The following is a 25,023-nucleotide window of genomic DNA, read 5'->3' as shown; positions in this document are numbered from 1 at the left end:
GGTAGACAAAATGAGAAGACAGAGGAATATGTCACAAATGAAAGAACAGGACAAAATCAAAGCAAAAGAACTAAATGAAACAGATAAGCAATATGCTTGATAGAGTATTCAAAGTAATAGTCATAAAGATACTTACTGGACTTGAGCAAAGAGTGGAGGATCTCAATGAAACCAACAAAGAGAAAATATAAGGGACCAATCAGAGATGAAGAACTCAAATGAAATCAAAATACACTAGATGGAATAGTAGACTAGAGGGAGAAGAACAGATCAGTGAACTGGAAGACAGAAATGGAAAGCAACCAAGCTGAACAACAAAAAGAAAAATAAAAAACGAGAATAGGTTAAGGGAACTCAGAAACATCATTAAGCTAAATAACAGTTGCATGTATTATAGGGGTCTCAGAAGGAGAAGAGAGAAAAGGGAGCAGAAAATTTATTTAATTTATTTGAACAAATCATAGCTGAAAACTTCCCTAATTTGGGGAAGGAAACAGACATCTAGATCCAAGAGGCACAGAGAAACACCAGCAAAAATCAACCCAAGGCAGCCCACACCAAGCCATAATAACTAAAATGACAAAAAGTAGTGATAGAATTTTAAGAGCATCAAGAGAAAAGAAAACAGTTACATAAAAGGGAAACACCATAAAGCTATCAGCTGATCTTTCAGCAGAAACTTTTTAGGCCAGAGAAGGGTGGCACGATATGTTCAAAGTGCTGAAAGGAGAAAACCTGCAGTCAAGAATACTCTATTCAGCAAGACTATCATTCAGAATAGGAGAGATAAAGAGTTTCCCAAAAAAAGTTAACGAGCTCATCACCACTAAACCAGCCTTACCAGAAAACATTAAAGGGAATTTTTTTGAGTGGAAAGAAAAGGCCATAATCAGAAGTAAATTAGGAAAACTTTTCACATGTAAATGCAAAATAATAATAGTAGGTTAATCACTTATAAAACCAGTACAGAGGTTAAGCACAAAAGCAGTAATATCAATTATACTTAAAAAAAAAAAAAAAAAAAAAAAGGCCCAGGAATTCACAAAACAAAAACATGTAAAGTACAACATCATATACATAAAATGGGGAGGGCGTAGGGGCTCCTGAGCGGCTCAGTCAGATGAGTGTTCAACTCTTGGCTTTGGTTCAGGTCATGATTTCATGGGTTGTGAGATCAAGCCCCATGATGGGCTTCACGCTCAGTGGCGAGTCTGCTTGAAGATTCTCATGCTCTGCCCCTCCCCCCTTTCAAATAAATCTTTAAAAAAACAAAACAACAAAAAAAACAACGGGGGGGGGGATAAAAATTTAGTACCTTTAGAACTGGTTAAAACTTAGGTGGCTATTAATAATAGGATGTTATATACAAACCTAATGGTAATTACAGATCAAAAACCTGTGATATACTAAAAATAAATAGAAAGGAATCCAAGCATATCACTAAAGAAAGCCATCAAACCACAAGGGAAGAGAAACAAAGAACTACAAAATATCCATAAAATAAGTAACAAAATGGCAATAAGTACATTATCAATTACTTTGAATATAAATGGACTAAATGTTCCAATAAAAAGACATAAGGTAACTGAATGGATAAAATGAGATCCATTCATATGTTGCCTATAAGAGACTCTCTTCAGACCTAAAGACACATGTAAAATGAAAGTAAAGGGATGGAAAAACATTATGCAAATGGAACTGAAAACAAAGCTGAGGTAGCAATACTCATTTCAGACAAAATAGACTGTAAAACAGGCTATAACAAGAGACAACACTACTTGATAAAGGGAACAATCCAACAGGAAGATATAACAATTATAAATATTTATGCACCCAACATAGAAGCATCCAAACACATAAAGCAACTATATCAAACATAAAGAAGACAGCAGCTGTCATTCAATAATAGTAGGGGACTTTAACACACCACTAACGGCAATGTATGGATCATTCAGACAGAAAGTCAATAAGGAAATAGCTTTGAATGACACATTGGAACAGATCAACCTAACAGATATTCTATCCTAAAACATGAACTACACCTTTTTAAATGCACATAGAACATTCTCCATAATAGAGCACATGTTAAGCCACAAAACAAGTCTCAACAAATTCAAAAAGGTTGAAATCCTAGTACGCATTTTTTCCCCACCATGATATGAAATTAGAAATCAATAAGAAAAAATCTGGAAAGAACACTAATACGTGGAGGTTAAATAAGTCACTAAATAACAAATGCATCAACTGAGAAATCAAAGGAAATAAAAAAATACGTGGAGACAAATGAAAATAAAAACACAATAGTCCAAAATCTGTGGGATGAAAAAGCTGTCCAAGAGTGAAGATTATAGCAATATAGGCCTACCTTAAAAAACAAGAAAAATCTCAAACTTGCACCTAAAGGACTCGTAAAAGAAAAATAAAGTCCAAACCAATAGAAGGAAGGAAATAAATATTAAAGCAGAAATAAATGAGAAGAGATAGAAAAAAACCTCCAATAGAACAAATTAATGAAACCAGGAACTGATTCTTTGAGAAGACCAACAACATTGATAAACTTTTAGCCCAGACTCATCAAAAGAACAGGGAAAAAAAAGAGAACTAAAAAAATCAGAAATGAAGAAATAACACCACAGAAATACAAAGGATTGGGGCACCTGGGAGGCTCAGTCAGTGAAGCTTCTGCCTTCAGCTCAGGTCATGATATCAGGGTCCTGGGATTGAGCCCTTTGGTGGGCTCCCTGCTCAGTGGGGAGTCTGCTTCTCCCTCTTCCCCTCTCTCCACTCATGCTCTCTCTCATGCTAATAAAAATCTTTAAATTAAAATAAAATGAAATAAACAAAATTACTCTTAAATAAGTTAGTCATATAGCCAGAATTTGTACATAAATCTTCTAAATAAAAGCCTGTTTTAAAAAAAATACAAAGAATTATAAGAGATTATGAAAAATCATATGCCAACAAATTGGATAATGGACAATTTCCTAGAAACCTATAACCTAAAACTGAATCAGGAAGAAATTGAAAATTTGAACAGACTAGTTACTAACAACAAAATTAAATCAGTAATAAAAAAAAAAACAAAACACTCCCAACAAACAAAAATCTGGGACCAGAGAGCTTCATAGGTGAATTCCACCAACACTTAAAGTTCAGATAATATTGATTTTTCTCAAACTAGTCCCAAAAGTAAAAGAGAAATTAAAGATTCTAAATTCATTCTACAAGGCAAGCATTACCCTGGTACCAAAACCAGATAAACACCCACACACACAAAAAAAAGAAAGAAAAAGAGAGAACTGCACCCTATGCTTTACAAGATTATTTTTAAAGTCAAGTGACAAAGCAGTTAAGTTTGAATGAAACAAGGTCAAAGACCTATCAGTATTTTGAATAAAATTCTAAAAGGCCAAGCCATCTTATCAAATAAGAGCCTAAAAGAGAAAGTGGATAGGAAAAATGGCAGAATCAGAATTCAAAAAGGCAAGTTGAAGAAAAAGCAGAGATGTTAATATAAATGTCTTATACAATTTTAGTTTGCATAGATAGAATAGCAGAAACTAAAAGCCAAAAAATTAATAGCCAATTGCTTTAACCAGACCATGCTTAGAATATAGGGTTCAGTAATGAGGACCATACTTCAAAAGCAATAGTTATCAAATCAAGTGCAATGATGATGATGCCTAAAACATCTAGATCTGTGTCATTTGAGTTTCTATCTCTAATCCAGATCTTTCCCTTAAGCCCCCAACCATGGCTAACATATCCTGGCACCCACATTCAACACTTACAGATCATCTTCCTGAAACCTGAACTTTCCTGTGTTCCCCAATTATTCAGTTAGCCAAGCTAAATTACCTTAGGGGTTTACGTAGTCTCCACCTCCTCCCTTACTCTACAATATCCACTCTATCTTGCAGTGAATCCATCCTTCCTCCAGAAACTCCTGAATAGAATTACCAGTATCTCTTGCCTGGATAACTTCTAGAGTCATGAATCAGCTTTCCTGCCTTTTGCTCTATCTGCCAACCCTTCCAATATACTACCTATATTAGGAATTTTAAGCTACAGTTTTTCTAAACTGTAAGTCATGACCCATTAGTAAAATAAGGTTAGTGAGCAACTTTTAATGGAATAGTTTAGATCTTACAATAGAACTTAAAGAAATTATTGTACATAGTAATAGATTACTGTGAAACTTGTTTCAAAAACACATATTCATGGGTATATCTGAGAACGTGCACTGAGTCACAATTTAAACGTATTTCTGAGGGTCTCACTACAACAACTGGAGAAGCATTAGCTCTCGTTGATGAGTAATCTCAAATTATAAGACAACTACTCAATGCTTAATGTTCTTCAAAGCTCTCCGTTATCTTTCAGATAAATTACAAATTCCTTAGTGCTCTGCACAGGGGTTTCATGACCTGGCCTCTGCCCACCTCCCAGGGTTCAATTCTTACCACTCCCCAGTCTGAATTCTGTGGCCCAGAGAACCAGCTTCCTCCCAGTTCCCTGACTGGGCTTGGCACTCTCAGACTTTTTTGACTGCACATGCCTTTCTCCCTTCCTGGGACGTCCTCTTCTCCCCCCCTTTATTGTACCTGAGTAACGTCCATCAAAGAGTCCTCTCAGATGTCATCTTCTCCACATGCTTGTTGACTCTCTCAATTTACTGTTGCTCTGAGCACATCTACATAATATATTTACTTCCCTGCAATTACGGCCGTGTCTGCTTAACTACAGATCTGCAAGGTCCTTAACAAAAGTGTCGTGTCTTGGGTGTCTATATTCCTAGCACGGATCTCAAACAGGTGGCCCTAAATATTTCCAGAAAAAAATAATTCAGATCAATGGGACTAATAAATCCTACTCTTACATGTCAGTGGACTAACCACTTATTAAATAATTCTACCAGAAAAATTTTTTTATAAGTAATCATTAGAAATGTGTAATGTTGAAACAGAATATCGCAGATGGTTGGTTCCGAGGTAGGAAGCAGGGAGCCCTGATTCCACGGGCAGATATCAGAGGATAAACAGCAGCGGGAGGGAGCCTGGCCGTGGGGATCCTACACCGCTGGTGAGCGACAGCCTCACGCGGCTTGGGGACTGGGCACAGACTCACAGACCGGTAGCAGCGGGGAAAGGATTTTAGGGCAGCCCCTGGGGCAGAAACCCGGAGCGGTGGGGTCACGCGTGCAAACTGGGAGCAGCTGGCGGTTTTAGAAGCACAAAGGGCAGAGACGTGCTCCGACCTGGAGGCAAGACTGGGGGCGCTGCAGAGGGATGCACAACCCAGGCCGCTGCAGTTTATAGCAGCACCGACAGAGACGGAGAGACTGTGGCCTGGAGAACTCACTGAAGAACAGACTGCAATCTCTCTGCTCTGAGGCAGAGGGTTGGAAATGGTCTCCTCTGCTCTGACTCTCGAAGAGATGCAGAAAGCCGCCAGGGAAACCTGCCAGAGAACAAAAGCCCCAAAAACTGGTTCCCACTGAGCCCATCCCCTGCCACAGAGGGGTAGGGCAACTCTGCCCAAACAGCTTTGCCTGAGTAACAGCGCAGCAGGCCCCTCCCCCAGAAGACAGGCTGGGAGAACAAGAGGCCAGCAACCCTAAGGTCCCTGGAAAACAGGTGCATCTTGCTTGGGCTGTGGTGGATAATTTGGAATCTATACATTCCCTCAACCACCCTCAACAGAATGACTAGAAGAACCCCCAAAATAGCAAAGACTGAGATTATGACCTATGCCACAGATTTACCAATGGATTCAGATATAACCAAGATGTCGGAGATGGAATTCAGGCTAACAATTGTGAGGACAATAGCTAGAATGGAGAAATCAATTAATGGCAACATAGAGTCTCTAAGGGCAGAAATGAAAGCTGAACTGGCAGAACTTAAAAATGCTATCAATGAGATCCAATCTAATCTAGATAATCTAACAGCTAGGGTAAGTGAGGCAGGAGAACAAATCAGTGACCTGGAAGATAATTTAATAGATAAAAAGGGAAAAGAGGAGGCCAGGGAAAAACAACTCAGAATCCAAGAAAATAGAATCAGAGAAATAAGTGACACCATGAAGCATTCCAATGTCAGAATTATTGGAATCCCAAAGGGAGTGGAGAGAGAGAGAGAGAGGACTAGAAGATATATTTGAGCAAATCATAGCTGAGAACTTCCCTAATCTGGGGAATGAAACAAACATTTGTGTCCTAGAGGCAGAGAGGACCCCTCCCAAGATCAAGGAAAACAGGCCAACAACCCCGGCATAAAATAGTAAAACTCTCAAATCTTAGAACCAAGGAAACCATCTTAAGGGCAGTTAGGGGGAAGAGATTCCTTACGTACAGAAGGAGGAACAACAGAATAACGTCAGACTTATGCACAGAGACCTGGCAAGCCAGAAAGGCCTGGCAAGACATATTCAGGGTACTAAAGAAGAACATGCAGCCAAGAATACTTTATATGGCAAGGCTGTCATTTAGAAAGGATGGAGAGATGCAGAGCTTCCAAGACCCACAGAAATGGAAAGAATATGTTACCACTAAGCCGGCCCTGCAAGAAATATTAAGGGGGGGTTCTATAAAAGGAGAAAGACCCCAGGAGTGATATACAACAGAAATTTACAGGGACAATCTATAAAAACATCTTCACAGGACGATTCCATTTACAATAGCACCAAAAACCATAAGATACCTCGGAATAAACCTAACCAAAGAGGTAAAGGATTTATACTCTAGAACTACAGAACACTCATGAAAGAAATTGAAGACGACACAAAAAGATGGAAAAATATTCCATGCTCATGGATCGGAAGAATAAACACTGTTAAAATGTCTATGCTACCCAGAGCAATCTATACCTTCAATGCCATCCCAATCAAAATTCCAGTGACATTTTTCAAAGTGCTGGAACAAACAATCCTAACATTTGTATGGAATCAGAAAAGACCCCGAATCACCAAAGAAATGTTGAAAAAGAAAAACAAAGCTGGGGGCACCACGTTGCCAGATTTCAAGCTATATTACAAAGCTGTGATCACCAAGACAGCATGGTACTGGCACAAAAACAGACATATAGACAAATGGAACAGAACAGAGAACCCAGATATGGAGCCTCAACACTATGGTCAAATAATCTTCGACAAAGCCGGAAAAAGCATGCGATGGAATAAAGACAGTCTCTTCAGTAAATGGTGCTGGGAAAATTGAACAGCCACATGCAGAAGAATGAAACTCGACCATTCTCTATCACCATACACCATACAAAGATAAACTCAAAATGGATGAAAGACCTCAATGTGAGACAGGAATCCATCAAAATCCTAGAGGACATAGGCAGTAACCTCTTTGACATTGGCCACAGCAACTTCTTTCAAGATTAATCTCCAAAAGCTAGTGAAACAAAAGCAAAAATGAACTTTTGGGACTTCATCAAGATAAAAAAACTTCTGCACAGCAAAGGAAACCGTCAACCAAACAAAGAGGCAACCCACAGAATGGGAGAAGGTATTTGCATATGATACTACAGATAAAGGGCTGGTATCCAAGATCTATAAAGAACTTCTCAAACTCAACACCCAAAAAACAAATAATCAAGTCAAAACATGGGCAGAAGACATGAAAAGATACTTCTCTGACGACATACAAATGGCTAACAGACACATAAAAAAATGTTCATCATCATTAGCCATCAGGGAAATTCAAATCAAAACCACATTGAGATGCCACCTTACACCAGTCAGAATGGCAAAAATGGACAGGGCAAGAAACAAATGTTGGAGAGGTTGTGGAGAAAGGGGAACCCTCTTCCACTGTTGGTGGGAATACAAGTTGGTGCAGCCACTTTGGAAAACAGTGTAGAGGTTCCTCAAAAATTTAAAAATAGAGCTACCCTATGACCCAGCAATTGCACTCCTGGGTATTTACCCCAAAGACACAGATGTAGTGAAAAGAAGGGCCATATGCACCCCAATCAATGTTCCTAGCAGCAATGTCCGCAGGAACCAAACTGTGGAAAGAGCCGAGATGCCCTTCAACAGATGAATGGATAAAGAAGATGTGGTCCGTATACACAATGGAATACTACTCAGCCATCAGAAAGGATGAATACCCAACTTTTACATCAACATGGATGGGACTGGAGGAGATGATGCTAAGTGAAATAAGTCAAGCAGAGAAAGTCAATTATCATATGGTTTCACTTATTTGTGGAACATAAGGAACAGCAGGGAGGACATTAGGAGAAGGAAGGGAAAAATGAAGGGGGGGAAATCGGAGGGAGAGATGAACCATGAGAGACTATGGACTCCGAGAAACAAACAGGGTTCTAGAGGGGAGAGGGGACGGGGGATGGGTTAGCCCGGTGATGGGTATTAAGGAGGGCACGTCCTGCATGGAGCACTGGGTGTTATACGAAAACAATGAATTGTGGATCACTACATCAAAAACTAATGATGTACTGTATGGTGACTAACATAATAAAATTTATTAAAAAAAAAAAAGAAATGTGTAATGTTAAAAGAAACATTTTAAACCCCATGATGAGTGAGCTTCTGCTGCCCCCTGCCCCTTGCTCATACTGCTTGTTCCCTTTATTCACAATTCACTTTGCCATATGTAGTATGGAAATTTGATTTGGATTTGATTTACCTGTCTGCCTGAAGCAACTACAAAACCAGATAGAACATATGTTTTCCAGATGTCATACATCAAGCAACACAAAATAGCGACTGTTAAGAAAGAGTAAACAAGTGAAGGGAGCGCTACAATGGCTTCAGCACACTGCTGGGAGAGACTCCCCGGGCTGCAGCGCAGGGAGAGGAAACAGGCGAAGCTCAACAATCTCCCTAAATAGGGGAGAGAGACAAATGTGGTAAGAGTTTGCAAGAAAGAAAACCAGAGAGGGGAGAGCTACAGAGGGTGTGTGTTCTCAAGATCTGCAAAGGATTCTTCTCAAGTCTTGAGTGGAATATCGTGATAGTGAATCTTATTTGTCAGGTTGACTGGAGCCAGGAGGAGCCCAGATTAAATATTTCTAGGTATGTCCATGAGGATGATTCTGGAGGAAACTGGCAATTGAATCAGTGGATTCAGATTGCTCTCCCTGACATGGGTGAGCATTATCCAATTCACTGAAGACCTGAATGGAAAAGTGAAAGAGAAAACATTACCCCTTTTGCTGCCTCCCTGTCTGCTTAAGCTGGGACATTGGTCTTCTCATGCCTTTGGACTGGGATCTACGCCATTTACATGGGTCTCAGGCCTCCTTTGGACTCTTGTACTTGGAATTACATCACTGACTTTCCTGGGTCTCCAGCTTGCAGATGGCAGATGTGGGACTTCTCAACTTTCATAATCATGTGAGCCAATTCCTCATAATAAATTTCCTTCCTATACATTTATCATATTCGTTCTGTTTTCCTGGAGAACCCTAATACAAGTACCAATCATGCATATAAAACCACCTGCAGCTGGGAAAAGAACTGTTTCAAGGAGAGAGAGATAATCCCCAGAACTCAAAGGACTGGGAACAGTTTGTGTTTTTATTGGTCATGGAGAAACCTTTTAATTCATGGAGCATTAGGTACAGTATTCACAAGAATATTGAATCAGTGGTAGGGGAAAATCATCCCTAAATTACAGGTTGCATTACTCTCACCTAACAAGGCTTAAAAGCAAACCTCAAAAGGATCACTTGGCCTTAAAATAACTAAGCCATATCCTAAAGTACAAGGAATTTACTGGAATACACAAATATCCAATTACCAACCAGGTAGAAACTCATGAATTCTATCATCAAAAATTATGAGGCATGCAAAAAAGCAGAAAAACAATGCATCATGAGAAGGAAAATCAATTGACTGGAATCAACTTAATGTCACAAGAGATATTAGCAGACAAGTATGTTAAAAACAGTTATAACAACTATATTCCATAAGGTGAAGAAGGTTGAGGGTAGCCTGAAGATGTTAAGTAGTGACATTAAAGATAAAAACCTCAAAAAAGAACTTCTAGAGATGAAAACCAATGTCTGAGATGACAAGTATACTGAAAGGGATTAAGAACAGTTCGGTACTATAGAAGAAAAGATTAGTAAACTTGGAAATATGGCAATAAAAACTATCTAAAATGAAACAGGAAAAAAAAAGCCTAATATACGTATATTGGAGAACTTAAAGGAGAGGAAAAAGAAAGGCTAAATCTTTAAAGAAATAATGACTGAATTTTTTATTTTAAAAAAATGTTTTATTTGTTTATGTGTCAGAGAGAGTGCACGCACACACAAGCAGGGGGAGCAGCAGAGGGAGAGGGAGAAGCAGGCTCCCTGCTGAGCGGGAAGCCCGATTTGGGGGGCGGGACAGCGCAGCTATCCCAGGACCCTGGGATCATGACCTGAGCCAAAGGTAGATGCTTAACCGCCTGAGCCACCCAGGCGCCCCTGAATTTTCTACATTTAATAAAAATCTATAAACCAACATATCCAAGAAGCTTAACAACCCCGAAGCTCAAGAAACATGGAAAAGAAAAAAAAACCTACACCAAATCATGTCACAAATTGTTGAAAATTATTAATAAAGAGAAAACCTGAAAAGCACTCCAGAGGGAAAAAAAGCCACCTTACATATAAGGGAACAAATATAAGAAATATAACAGACTTCTCATCAGAAACAATCAAGTGATGGTGTAACTAACAGGCCACAAGAGCTTGATGAGGCTGTTCTCAGGCGTTTCATCAAACAGGTATATGTGTCTTTCCCAAATGAGGAGACACAACTACTTTTACTTAAAAATCTATTATGTAAACAAGGAAGCCCATTGACCCAAAAAGAACTAGCACAATTTGCTAGAATGACCGATGGATATTCAGGAAGTGATCTAACAGCTTTGGCAAAAGATGCAGCACTGAGTTCTATCCGAGAACTGAAACCAGAACAAGTAAAGAATATGTCTGCCAATGAGATGACAAATATTCGATTATCTGACTTCACTGAATCCTTGAAAAAGATAAAATGCAGCATGAGCCCTCAAACCTTAGAAGCGTACATACGTTGGAACAAGGACTTTGGCGATACCACTGTTTAAGACCTTTGTAAGCCTGCAGAACATTTTGCTTTCGAAGAGAGAAGCACACCATCTTCACTGAATAGTTATCAGCTACAGAAATTGAGCCCAAGTTTACAGGACTTTTCAGAGTCTTAGAATTACTTGTGCACCCCAGCAGATGCACCATAAAACAAAATTTAAATAAAATATACAATGCAAATGGGCAAAAAAACAATCAAGTGAGAAGACAATGAAGAAAGATCTTTAAATTACTGAAAGAGAAAACTGTTAGGCTAGAAATTCTATACCCAGTATCAAACACGTAATAGTTATAAGAATTAATCACCAAGAGACCTGCACAAGAATATTAAAGTCTTTCAAGCAAAGGAAAATGAGATGAAAATTTCTATCTGTACAAAGGAATGAAGAACAGTAGAAATGGTAAATGTGAAAAACAAAGTAAATTTTCTTTAAGTGTTTTAAAATTATAATTTTAAACAGCAATAATAAAATTAGAGATTTATAACATATGTAAAAGTAAATTATATTATAAAAGTAGCAAAAACCTGGAGTTGTGTTTTTTTAAAGATTTTATTTATTTGACAGAGAGAGAGACAGCAAGAGAGGGAACACAAGCAGGGGGAGTGGGAGAGGGAGAAGCAGGCTTCCCAGCGAGCAGGGAGCCCAATGCGGGGCTCAATCCCAGGACCCTGAGATCATGACCTGAACCGAAGGCAGATGCTTAACCTACTGAGCCACCCAGGCACCCCTGGAGTTGTGTTTAAGGGCTTATGTGTAAAGCAATATAATGTTATCTGAAGGCTAAGAGTGTTAAGTTGAACATATACATAATATGTGTGTGTGTGTGTATATATATCACACACTATATATATATCACACACACACTATATATATATATCACACACTATAACACACACAACACTCACACACACATATATATAAGGTAACCACAAAAACAAAGTTATACCAAATAAACTGACAAAGGAGATAAAATGCCCATAAGAATATATTCCATTTATCCAAAACACATCAGAAAAAGGAAAAGGGGAAAAAACAGACACGACAAATAGAAAACAAATAAGATAATATGATAGACATAAACACAATCATATCATATAAAATATAAATGGTCTAAATATCCAAGACCAGAGACTATCATATTGAGGTAAATAGCAAAGCAAAAGCAAATGCTGCCTATAATAAATCCACCTTAAATGTATAGATCCAAAAAGGTTAAAAGTAAAATAATGGGGAAAGATATGCCATACTTAAACTAAGAAAAAGAAAGCAGTAGTGGCCATATTAACATCATACAAAATAGCTTGCAGAACAAAGAATATTGCTAGAGATAATTCTGACATATTTGGTCAACTAATATTTGACAAGGGCGCCAGGAACACTTGATGGGGAAATAGTCTCTTCAATAAGAGATGCGGGGAAACTGGATAACCACATGCAAAAGAATTAAATGGGAATCCTCTTACAATACTATTAATTCAAATGGATTAAAGACTTAAACATAAGACTTGAGACCATAAATCTCCTAGGGGAAAAAAAAAAAGCACAGGGACAAACCTTCTTGACATTGGTCTTGGCAAAAATTTTTTGTATGTAACACCAAAGGAAAAGGAACAAAAACAAAAATTGAAAAAACTGAGACTACATCAAACTAAAAAGGCTTCTGCACAGCAAAAGAAGCAATTAACAAGATAAAAATGCAACTTACAGAAAGGGCGGAAGTATTTGCAAATCATACCTTGGTAAGGGGTTAATAACCAAAATTTAAAAAGAACTACAACTCAACAGCAAAAAACCAAGCAACCGGATTTAAATATATGCAGGGAATCTGAAGAGAAATTTTTTCCAGAGAAGATAATCACATAGCTAATATATACATGCAAAGGTGCTCAGCATCACTAATCAGGGAGATAAAAATCAAAACCACAATGAGGTATTACTTCATACCTGTTAGAATTCCTATAAAAAAGAGTACAAGTGTTGGTGAGGATGTGGAAAGAAAAAAAACCCTAGTGCGCTATTAGTAGAAATGTAAATTGTACACCCACCATGGAAAGTTAAACAGCTAGTATGGCGGTCCCTCAAAAATCCTAAAATAGCAATGAATCAGCAATTCCACTTCTGGGTATATATCCAAAGGGAACTAAATCACTGTTGAAGAGATATCTGCATCCTCACATTTATTATAGTGTTATTTACAATAGCCAAGATATGGAAACAACTTGTCTATTGATAAATGGATAAAGATGTGGTATACTAATCCTAAAAATGCAAATCTTGCAATGTGCAATGACAGATGGACTTTGAGGACATCGTGCTAACTGAAATAAGTCAGAGAAGACAAATACTATTTAATTTTACTTATATATGGAATTTAAAAGGCCCATCTTAAAACTACAACACAAATGTCCATTGAAAAATGAATGTATGGGGCACCTGGGTGGCTCAGTCGTTAAGCGTCCACCTTCAGCTCAGGTCATGATCCCAGGGTCCTGGGATCGAGCCCTGCATCAGGCTCCCTGCTTGGCAGGAAGCCTGCTTCTCCCTCTCCCACTCCCCCTGCTTGTGTTCCCTCTCTTGCTGTGTCTCTGTCAAACAAATAAATAATCTTAAGAAAAATGACCGTATAAGGAAAATGTGGTATATATGGACATTAGAGTATTAACCATAAAAAAAACTTGCCATTTGCAACAACATGGATGGACCTAGAGGGTACAATAAGTGAAATAACTCAAAGAAACACAAATACCATATGATTTCACTCATATGTTGAACTTAAGAAACAAAAAAGGAAATAAAAACCAGACACTGAAAAATAAAGAACTAGTGGTTGGCAGAAGGGAGGTAGGTGGGGAAATGGGTGAAACAGATAAAGGCGGTTAACAGAACACTTATCTTGATGAGCACTAAGAAATGTATAGAATTGTTGAATCATATTTTATTCCTGAACCTAATATGACATTGTATAGTATACTTGAATAAAAAAAAAAAAAAAACCCAAACTCACAGAAAAAAATATCAGTTTTGTGGTTACCAGAGGTGTAAGTTGGGAGAGTAAGGGTGGTCGAAAGTGGTTAAAAGTTTCAAACTTCTAATTATAAGATAAATAAATACTGGGGATGTAATGTACATATGGTATATCTGAAAGTTGCCAGGAGTAGATCCTAAAAGTTCTCCTTGCAAGGGAAAAAAAAAATCATAATTTTATGAGGAGCTTCGTGTTAACTGGAATTACTATGGTAATCATTTTGCAATATATGTATGTCAAGTCATTAGGCTGTATACCTAAAACTTCTATAGATTTGTATGGTAATTATACCTCAAAACAGAAAAAAAATCTAACGTGGTTCCTCATGAATGTTGAGCAATGAGAAGGTCAAAGTAATATGTTCACTTATGTGGTATAACAGGTGGCATGTCCACAACTGTTTCTGGAGATGTACTGTAGGAGTAAGAAAAAGCTGTTTATTGCTTATACTTTATTGGAAATTAAGTATTTAAAATGTGCATAGCAATAAAATTCTATCAGATGGATTATATGAGAAGTATTAAGTTGGTTTAGCAAGGTTGTAAGATATATGACCAACATACACAAATCAACTCCATGTCTGTAAGAAACCAGAAATGGACATTTTTAAAGATTATAAGAATATGAAATACTTTTGTATATATTTTGCTAAATTTATCCAAGTTATATATTTAAAACTATAAAATATTACTGAGAGAAATTGAAGTCCTACATAAATGAAGAGATACACCGTTTGAGACCATGAAAACACTTATGTCAATTCTTCTCCAAATGACCTATAAATTTAATACAATCTCAGTCAAAACCTGGAAGACTTTTTATAAAGTTGATTCTAAAATTGATATGGAGATGCAAAGGACTAAGTATAGTAAAAAAAAAAACTTAAGAGTTGAAGACCAACACTACCTCAATTCAAAATGAGATACAGTAGCTTTACCACTCTAAAGCTACAGTAATTCAGGTAATATATGAAGTCAGATAAGTAGATCAATGTAACAGAATACAGACATTACTTATTTTATTGCCCTTGGATTTATTGCCCTTCATAGATACTATGGGCTTTTCTTTTGTTTTTGCAAATTAAAGGTTTATAGCAAACCTATATTGAGCAGGTCTATTGCCACCATTTTTCCAACAGCATTTGCTCTCTTTTAGGTCTCTGTGCAACATTTTGGTAATTCTTGTAATATTTCAAACTTTTTCATTTTATTTGTTATTGGTGGTCTGTGAGCTTTGATGTTACTATTGTAATTGTTTTGAGGCACCACCAAATATTCCCCATCTGTTCTGCCATCTCTTTCTTCAGGCCTCCCTATTCTGAGACACAATATTGAAATTAGGCCAATAACCCTATAATGGCCCCTAAGTGTTCAAGTGAAAGAAAGAGTTGCAGGTCTCCCACTTTAAATCAAAAGCTAGAAATGACTAAACTTAGTGAGGGACACCTGTTGAAAGTTGAGACAGGCTCAGTGCTAGGCCTCTTGCATCAGTTAGCCAAATTGTGAATATAAAGGAAAACTTCTGGAAGGAAATTAAAAGTGGTATTCCAGTGAACACACAAATGACAAAAAAAAAAGCAAAAGTCCTATTGCATACATGGAGAAAATTTTAGTGGTTTAGTTAGAAGATCAAACCAGCCACAACATTCCTTTAAGCCATGATGGCTTAGAGAGCTGCGAAAGCGTCAAGAGAAAAGGTAGAATCTACCAGAAGTTGGTTCATGAGATTTAAGGGCGGGGCGGGGGGGGAGCATCTCCATAATATAAAAGTGTAAGGTAAAGCAGCGGGTTCTGATGTAGAAGATGCAGTAAATTATCTAGAAGATGTAGCTAAAATAGTTACTGAAGGTGGCTACGCTAAACAGGTTTTCAATGTAGACACAGCCTTCATTTGGAAGAAGATGCCATCTAGGACTTTTAAAGCTAGAGGGGAAAACTCAATTCCTGGCTTCAAAAGACAGGCTGAGTCTCTTGTTAGGGAATAATACAGCTGCTGATTTTAACTTAAAGGCAATGTTCATTTAGCACTCCAAAATCCCAGAGCCCTTAAGAATTTTTAGATCTACTCTGCTTATGCTCTATAAATGGAACAAAGCCTGGATGACAGCACATCTGTTTATAACATGGTTTACTGAATATTTTAAGCCCACTGTTGAGACCTGCTGCTCAGAAGAAAAGATTCCTTTCAAAATATTACTGCCTGCTGACTGTATACCTGGTCACCCAAGAGCTCTGGTGGAGATGAGCAACAAGATAAATGTCTTTTCAGGCCTGCTAACAATGTCATTCTTCAACCCATAGATCAAGGAGTCATTTCAACTTTAGTCTTATTTAAGAATGTATTTCCTAAGGCTATGGCTGCCATGGATATTGATTCCTCTGATGTATCTGGGAAAAGTCAATTGAAAACCTTCTAGCAAGGATTCACCATTCTAGATGCCAGTAATACCATTCATGATTCATGGGAAGAGGTTAAAATATCAACATTAACAGAAGTTTGGAAGAAGTTGATTCCAATCCTCATGGATGACTTTGAAGGGCTCAAGATTCTAGTGGGAAAAGTAACTGCAGATGTGATGGATATAGCAAGAGAATGAGAAGTGGAGCTTGAAGATGGGACTCAGCTGCTGGAATCTCATATTAAAACTTGAACAGATGAGGTGTTGCTTCTTATGAGCAAAGAAAGTGGTTTCTTTAGATGGAATCTATTCATGGTGAAGAGGTTTATGAAGATCCTTGAGATATCAACAAAGGATTTAGATTATATAAGCTTAGTTAATAAAGCAGGATTTGGAAGGATTGACTCCAACTTTGAGAGAAGTTTTACTGTGAGTAAACTGCTATTAAAGAGCATCTCATGCTACAGAGAAATTGTTCATGAAAGGAAGTGTTAATGTGGCAAACTTCATTGTTGCCCTATCTGAATAAATTGCGTCACCCCACCTTCAGGAACCACCACTCTGCCTGGCATCAACATGGAGGCAAGAGCCACTATCAGCAAAAAGATTGATTCACTTAAAGCTCAGATAGCATTTTTAAGCAATAAAATACTTAAAGTATATACAGTGTGTGTCTGTATGATGCTATTGCATACTTAATAGACTACAGTATAATGTAATCCTAACCTTTGTATGCACTGGGAAGCCAAGTCATTTGACTTGCTTTATTGCAATATTCCCCTTATTGTAGTGATCTGGAACTGAATTTGCAGTATCTCAAAGTCATGCCTGTATGCAGTCCAGAAATAGAGCTACACGTACATGGTCAAATGATTTCTTCAAAGTTTCCAGGAAAACTCAATGGGGGAAAAATAATTGTTTCAATAAATGATCTGGAATAATTGGACAGCCATGTGAAAGAAAAGGAGAGAAAGAAGGGGGGGGAAACCCTTTTTTCACACAATATAAAAATACAAAATGATTCATAACTGAAATAAGATCTAGAACTATAGAACTCCTAGAAGAAAATGTAGGGGAAAAAAAGAAAATGTGGGAACTGATCATGAGTTTGCCTAAGTTTTCTTAAGCACATCACCAAAAAAAAGCCTAAGGTATAAAAGAAAAAAAAAAATCAATTGAGCTTAATAAAAACTAAGAAATTTTGCTCTTTAAAGACACAGTTAAGCCAACACTTTCTAGGGATATGTCCTTGAGTAAGTTCTGTTGCCTTCATTTCCTCCTTTAGCAAATGGAGGTAAAAATAATACATTCCTTAGGAATATCGTGAAGACTGAGTAATATATGGAATTGGATGCATTTAGTAAAGGTTATTAGGTATCTAACAATAAGCTGTATTAGCTATGTACAGCAGGCCTTCAATAATTATGCATGAAAGATAAAAAAAGACACATAAAAATAAAAAGGTAAGCCACAGGGAGAAAATGTAAAACATATCTAATAAAGGACTTCTATATATATAGAATATATAAAGAACACTTTTAACTCAAAGCAAATAATGTATTTTTAATAGTGAAAGATTTGAAGATATATTACCTAAGAAGAGAGAGAGAAAGATGGAAAATACATGAAAAGATGCTCAACACCATTAGTCATTACAGAAATGCAAATCAAAACCACAATGAAATATCACATTTCCACTGGAATGGCTAAGATTAAAAAGACTAACATTACCAAGTATTAACAAGAATGTGAGGAACTAGAACTCTCGAAGACTTGGTGGGAATGTTAAATGGTTTAACCACTTTAGAAAACATTTTGGCAGGGGTTGTTTTTTGGTTTTTTAGAAGTTAAACATACACCAGCAATGATCCAGTCATTCCACTCCTATGTATTTACTCAAGAGAAAATACACATCCATACAAAGGCTTAAATATGATCCCAAATGCTTTACTTAAAAAAAAAAAAAACTGGGACCTCAAATGACCATCAATGGGTGAATGGATCAACCAACTGTGGTATATCCATGAAGGAACTATTACTTGTCAATATAGAAGAATGAACTATCGATACACATAATATGGATAAACCTCAAAATAATTATGCTGAATGAAAGAAGCTGGTAGACCAAAAAAAAGTACATGCTCTTTGATTCCATTTATAACAGACTTTTTTTTTTTTTTTTTAAGATTTTTATTTGAGAGAGAGCGCATGAGAGCAGGAACGCAAGCAGGGTGAGAGAGAGAGGGAGAAGCAGGCTTCCCACCAAGCGTGGAGCCCGATGTGGGGCTTGATCCCAGGACCCTCGGATCATGACCTGAGCCGTAGGCAGACGCTTAACGACTGAGCCACCCAGGTGCCCCTATATCAGATTTTTAAATCGCAAACTCATCTATTGTTGCAAAAAGATGATCAGTGATTGTAAGGGGCAGGTAAGGGAGACAGAAAGGGCAGGAGGGAAGAATTTCAAAGGGGCAAGAATATCTTGGAGATGTTGGATAGGTACATTATCTTGATTGTAGTGATGGTCCTTGGTATAGACATATGTCAAAACTCAAATAGCATACTTTAAATATGCACAGTTTATTCCAATTGTCTCTCTATATAAAGCTATAAAAAATTACTTGTCCTATGACCCATTCTTCATAGGCCTACATGGAAAAGTAGCAAGTTAATGCCAGGTGATACATGTTTCCTGGCTGGGGAAAACTACATCACCAAGCATATCACTGGGGGTATAATGGTAGAGACCTGTAGGTGAGGAGAACATCCCAGCCCTGCTCAAATCATTCCACAGAACACTGCACACAATGTTCTCTCCTTGTGTGGCGTGTGGCCAGATGAAGATGGAAAGACAGTTGACTTATACATTAACTAGTCACATTAATAGCAATCAACATGGTTTATTAATTTTGAAAAATCGCATACCTAGATTTGTCATTTAACTTAGGATCCTGAATTTTCGCTGACGGTTCTTGTAAATCTGAAGAATATTCATGTTTTGAAGTGACTTCCAATCATGAAAATTAAAAAACAAAAATTGTTAAGCTTCTCAAACATTTAAGTATACTACTCAAGTCTTGTGATAGATTTTTTTAAAAAAGCTGACCTTGTTGTAGGTCATCCAGTTTCAATTTTTCAGGTGAACTATCTGCTGTATTTGTTTGCTGTAGAAAAAAAATTATGGTGATTCTGAAGTCCCTCTTATAAAATTCTTTTGGAGTCATGTTACATATTCAAAGAAAAGCATTTCTACTAAATACTAATATACCAGGCTTTTTATTCATTAGACTTGACTCCTCATGACTGTTGGCTGCTGCTGCAAAAAAATTATTTTTCTGCCCTCAGAAGATTTGTCAGTTCCAAAAACACTATCGTTACACTTCTGTATAATGTCCATGTAATCAAATATAAGAAAACGAAGACCGGTCTGAATACCTGTATATGCCAACAGTATGTTAGGATTAAAAACAAAATGTATAGTACCTAAGAGGGTTACAGCATGAACCAGCTATTACCTCCATTTTATAGATGAGAAGCCTCAGACTCAGTGATATTAACTTTCCCAAGTTCCTATATCTTAGGTCTGACTGCAAATATCAGACTTTTTTCCCTTTATCTTGGTCTTCAGATCCCAAGTGAGGGAATGAGGCAGAGCCAGCCAAGTCACACATTCCATGGGAGAGCCAAGTTGTGTGAAAGAAGAGAACGTATAAACATGTCAGTCAAAAGTGATCTAAAGGAGAGGATGGTCCAAAAAAAATGGAGAAATAGCTGGTTAGGGGGAAAAAATAGACTGCAAGCCAGGAGAGGTGACTTCCCCCTGTCAGCATCCTGGTAGACACAGTTCAGAATCTTATACCCAGCATCCCATACTCACAGGTTCAGACTGGTCATTTAAGGGGAGAGTTATTGGGCAATGGTCATCTCTGGCACTCATTAACTCTGCCAGCTTGGTGGATTCTTCTTTCTGGTCTATACACAGAGAACAGAGCATTAAAAGTGCTAACAATAACCATGCACCACAGTGAACACATTCACCAGTTGCTCTTCAGGGGACCCCACACTGCAGGTACATCGCCATCTATTGGTAAGATCTGGTAATTACATCCTACGTTAAACTCCCAAATCCAAAATCTGTGGGCACTTTGAGAAACAGCTTTGGGATGTAACTCCCAAGAGATACAGGATCTGTTCAGGGTCAGCTTTATAGGTAGCTAGGCTCTTCCATGCCCCCATCTTCTGCCTCCAGCCATGACTATCATTTTTTCTCCTTTGTCATTTCCAATTGACCCATAAGACAATGTATTGGGTAGGGAAAATGATTCAAGGTGGCTACCAACTTCGTTCTCTGCAGGTACAATGGCATATTTAACACTCTCATGCACCACAGGCTTGCAGTGATCTCTTCCAAGTAAGGTTTTATTGTTTTTAAAAAGGAATTCAGAGTACAAAATGTTACTACCCAGTTACCTGTCTCTCTTTCAAGGCTGCTAAGAATGTCAGGGTCTTCTTTCTCAAGTTTACCAGAAAGTCCTGAGGAGCTTCTTGTCTGGTCAGGCAACATCTGAAATGTAAGCCAAAATCCCCATGACCTTAAAAGAGGAGTAAACTCTTAAAAATTTTGTTAAGGAGAACTTAAGGCTCAGAACACAACAAACATAAATTAGAAGAAGTTAATCTTACTGCCAAGTGTAAATAATAAACCCAAAGTTAAAAGCCCTTCCTTATACAGTTAGGTAATTTTAAACACACAAAACCCTTCGTCAGAGGCAACAAGGGGGTGAGGGGAGGCTATGCTTCCTCATCTGGGAGGAGAGACTACTTTGTTTGTGAAGGAGCTCCTTTCTTTCTTCTAGACTTAATAAATCTTTGTCCCTTTCTCTACATGGCTTGCTCTTGAATTCATTCTCCCATAAAACCAAGAACCCTCTTGGTGAGGAGCTGGAGGCCCTCCCTCTTGGGGCCTCAGCCAGTCGAGCATCAGTGTTAGGCCAATTCATATGTAACATGATTTTTTTTTTTTATTAAGTGACTGATTCTACTCTATTTCTCATCCTCATCCATGAAATGGTCTTTTCATGGGATGAGTCTTCAGAAACTCTACTGCAGAGCACTTTATAGAATATAACAGGTCTTCATACACAACTCAATACCAAAAGAAAATGGGCCCTAGGCTTCTTTCCTCCGGTCTCTGACCTCTTAATTCAACCTTCTAATGGCCACTACCACAGTATCTTAGGTCTTTTTGTCACAAGTATCTTTGCTCTGTCTGCCATCAGTGATAAAGGCATTGTGTTTATTTTTTTTGTTGTTCTTTTTAATAAAGGGTGTAAATTTTTTTTGTTTTTATAGATTTTGTCAGAGCGCGCACCTGCACAAGCAGGTTGAGTGGCAAGCAGAGGGAGAAGCAGACTCCTTGCTGAGCAGGGAGCCCGACACAGGACTTGATCCGACGGCAGACACTTAACCAACTGAGCCACCCAGGCGTTCCCAAGACACTGTGCTCTTGTATATAAATAGGACACAGTATAGTTAGTGACATGGAGGCCACAGCAGTCTAGAAGATGTGCAGACCATTTCACCTTAACCCCAGGAGACAGAACTTCAGTGAAACTCCCTAAGAGATGCTATTTCGAGTAATTCCCCCTCAGTTCTCAAGGGTTGGAGAGAGAGAAGGAAATGCTAAGAAGGCCACAGCAAGTATCCTCAAAACTTCAGGAAGAATGTGGTGAGGTTGTGATGTTACCCTAGAAAATTTAACTGTTCGCAATAAATGGGATAAAGCATTTTGAGGTAGAAAGAGGCTTTGTGTCCTATATAAGGCAATAATATATGAAAAGAACCGGGATTAGAAGCCAGATTTTTCAATTCTTATTACATGATGTTCCGAAGATCAAGTTATCAGCTGGAGCAAATATTCACATCAAAACCCAACAAGGAAGTTAGATAGGGAAACATACTAAAATATTTTCAAATAAACAAGAACTAAATCTGCCACCTGTTTATCTTCTCCTAAAGCTTCAATGGAAGCTTGTGATATGTTGAATTGCAAATCAAAATGGATTTCTATTTTCATCACTTCTTTGTTGCCAATATTAATAGGCTTCTTCAGGCAAATAATGAGGATCTTCCTATTTTCAGTTTCTAACAAAAAACAAAGTATACATATGCATATCAACATACTAAAAAATTATAAGATTCTATAATTGTAAATAACTGCACTGGGATATTTGTCAACTGTTTAGATTTTTCTGTAATAAGATAAAAAGAAATTAAAGTTACTTTGAAATTATTTTTGTTAGACACACATTTGTGCCTGTATTTATACATGCAAATACCCACAACATGATTATGTGGTTGATCTTGTAAAGATAGGAAGTAACTTACCTTAGAAGCAAAGCACTGGAGAGGATTTTGACTTCTATAGAATTCAATCTGATTTGTAAGGAGCATTTTTTGAACACAAAGCTTTCACCTGCAGCAGGTATTTTACTCCCCAATATATTAGACACAACATTCATTCTCATTATCTCAGATGTCACTCACTGCTAAAAATTCAAAATAAAAATCACTATTCCCCATACGCAAAAATGGAATAATCCTCCTTCATTTCAACAGACTCCACTTAAGGAGGAGGCACCTGTGTCTCAGATGATAACATTCTCCTTGAGGGCCTCCTACCAGGACATAGCTCTCTGACAAATAGTAATTGGTTTTGGCAAACAGTTTAGACCAAAATTCATAAGGAGTTCAACAATAAGCCACAGTAACTACAAGCTGAGTCACAACCTGCAGGAGAGCAAAGAGTAAACTGCCCGAAAGAACAGGCAAAACTAAGGGTCACAGATGGAGGAGAGTGAAGAGAAGAGGTAGACACACACGGGTCTGGATGTGTGGCCCCTAAACACCTGAAACATGGCTAGTGCAAACTGCTATGTGCTCTAAGCATGAAACACATAAGCAGTTTGTGAAGACTCACACAAAAAAGAGCAGGCAGAATAGCTCACTTTTTATAGTGATGACATGCTTAAATATTAATATTTAGGATATGTCAGGTAAAATACAACATGTTGAGATCTACTTTTTACCCTTTTCAGTAGGCTACTATAGAATTTTTAACATGTCTCTGACTCAATGGCACCACACATCCCACCCCTGCATTCTCCTGAAGACCGGCTCACTCTAATATGCCCTTGGCTGGAGCCCATCCAAGGAGGCATCACAAGCCTAGCAGCGTGCAAGCAGCCTCAAGAGCCACTATCACTCCAAAGTGACTCCTGCTTTCCGGAGAAAGATAACCACATAGACCAGTCCCACTGTGGGGGAGTCGGGGGCAGACATCTAGTCTGACTGCAGGCCCCTCCAACCAATGAAAGCTTCTCAAGCTACAATAAGGGGAAAGTGCCCTGCACTTTGGTACCATGCCATTTCACAAACCCCCGGTCTGACTCAATTCAAGCCCAAGGCTGCCCCAAATAGGCCCACTAAAAACACAGGGACCAAAACCTGCCACAACAGGGAAAGAGAACCACTGCAGACAGCTGGACTGAAGGCAAATGTGGCTTAGCCACCACAATAGGACACGTGCAACAAATAAGGGGGATACTCATGAAGTGTCAGATTCTAGTGAACAGGGGACATTGCACTGCAGGGCACTACAGGACCTCTTCTTCATAAGGCCACTACTTCCGAGAGCAGGAGACATAGCTGACTTTCCCAACACATAGAAACAGACACAGACAAAATGAGACAGAGGAATAAGTCTCATATGAAAGAACAAAATTACAGCAAGAGCTAAATTAAATAGATAAGTAATATTCCTGATAGAAAATTTAAAGTAATGGTCTTAAAGATACTCCCTGGATTTGAGAAAAGCATTGGAGACCTCAGTGAGACCATCAACAAAGACAAAAAAACAAAGAACCAATCAGAGGTGAAGACCTTAACAACTGAAATTAAAAATGCAGTAGATGGAATAAATAGTAGATTAAAAGAAGCAGAAGATTAGATCAGTGACCTGGAGGACAGAGTAATGGAAAGCAATCAAGTGGAACAGGAGAAAAATAAAAAATGAAAATAGACTAAGGTAACTCAGCAACACCACCAAGTGTAACATTCACATTATAAGAATACCAGAAGGAGGGACACCTGGGTGGCTCAGTCAGTTAGGCGTCTGCCTTTGGCTCAGGTCATGATCCCAGGGTCCTGGGATCAAGCCCCACGTTGGGCTCCCTGCTCAGGGGAGAGCCTGCTTCCTTCTCTCCCTCTGCCTGCCACCCTGCCTACTTGTGCTCTCTCTAGCTCTCTGTCAAATAAATAAAATCTTTAAAAAAAAAAATCTATTAAAAAAAAAAAAGAATCCCGGGAGAAGAGAAAAAAGGGGACAGAAAATCTATTTGAAGAAATAATAGCTGGAAATTTCCCTAATCTGGGGAAGGAAACATATCTAGATCCAAGAGGCATAAAGTCACCAACAAAAATCAAGCCAAGGAGGTCCACAACAAGATA

General features: G+C 38.1%; 1 protein-coding gene across 1 annotated transcript in view; it reads right to left on the bottom strand.

Moving 5' to 3' along the window:
- The window catches only part of SYCP2L (synaptonemal complex protein 2 like), a 114,094-nt gene that overhangs the window by 57,019 nt on the left and 32,052 nt on the right, over positions 1–25,023 (bottom strand). The window contains 4 exon segments of the mRNA XM_025890873.2: positions 1,069–1,100; positions 20,356–20,487; positions 20,986–21,079; positions 22,514–22,659. Coding sequence (XP_025746658.2) covers positions 1,069–1,100; positions 20,356–20,487; positions 20,986–21,079; positions 22,514–22,659 — 404 coding nt within the window.

This window comes from Callorhinus ursinus, unplaced genomic scaffold, assembly GCF_003265705.2.
Source record: "Callorhinus ursinus isolate GAN/ISIS: 27379988/994484 unplaced genomic scaffold, GSC_fseal_2.0 scaffold26, whole genome shotgun sequence".
NCBI lineage: Eukaryota > Metazoa > Chordata > Mammalia > Carnivora > Otariidae > Callorhinus > Callorhinus ursinus.
The sequence above is the reverse complement of the archived record's forward strand: the minus strand, read 5'-3'. Positions and strand labels throughout refer to the sequence as shown.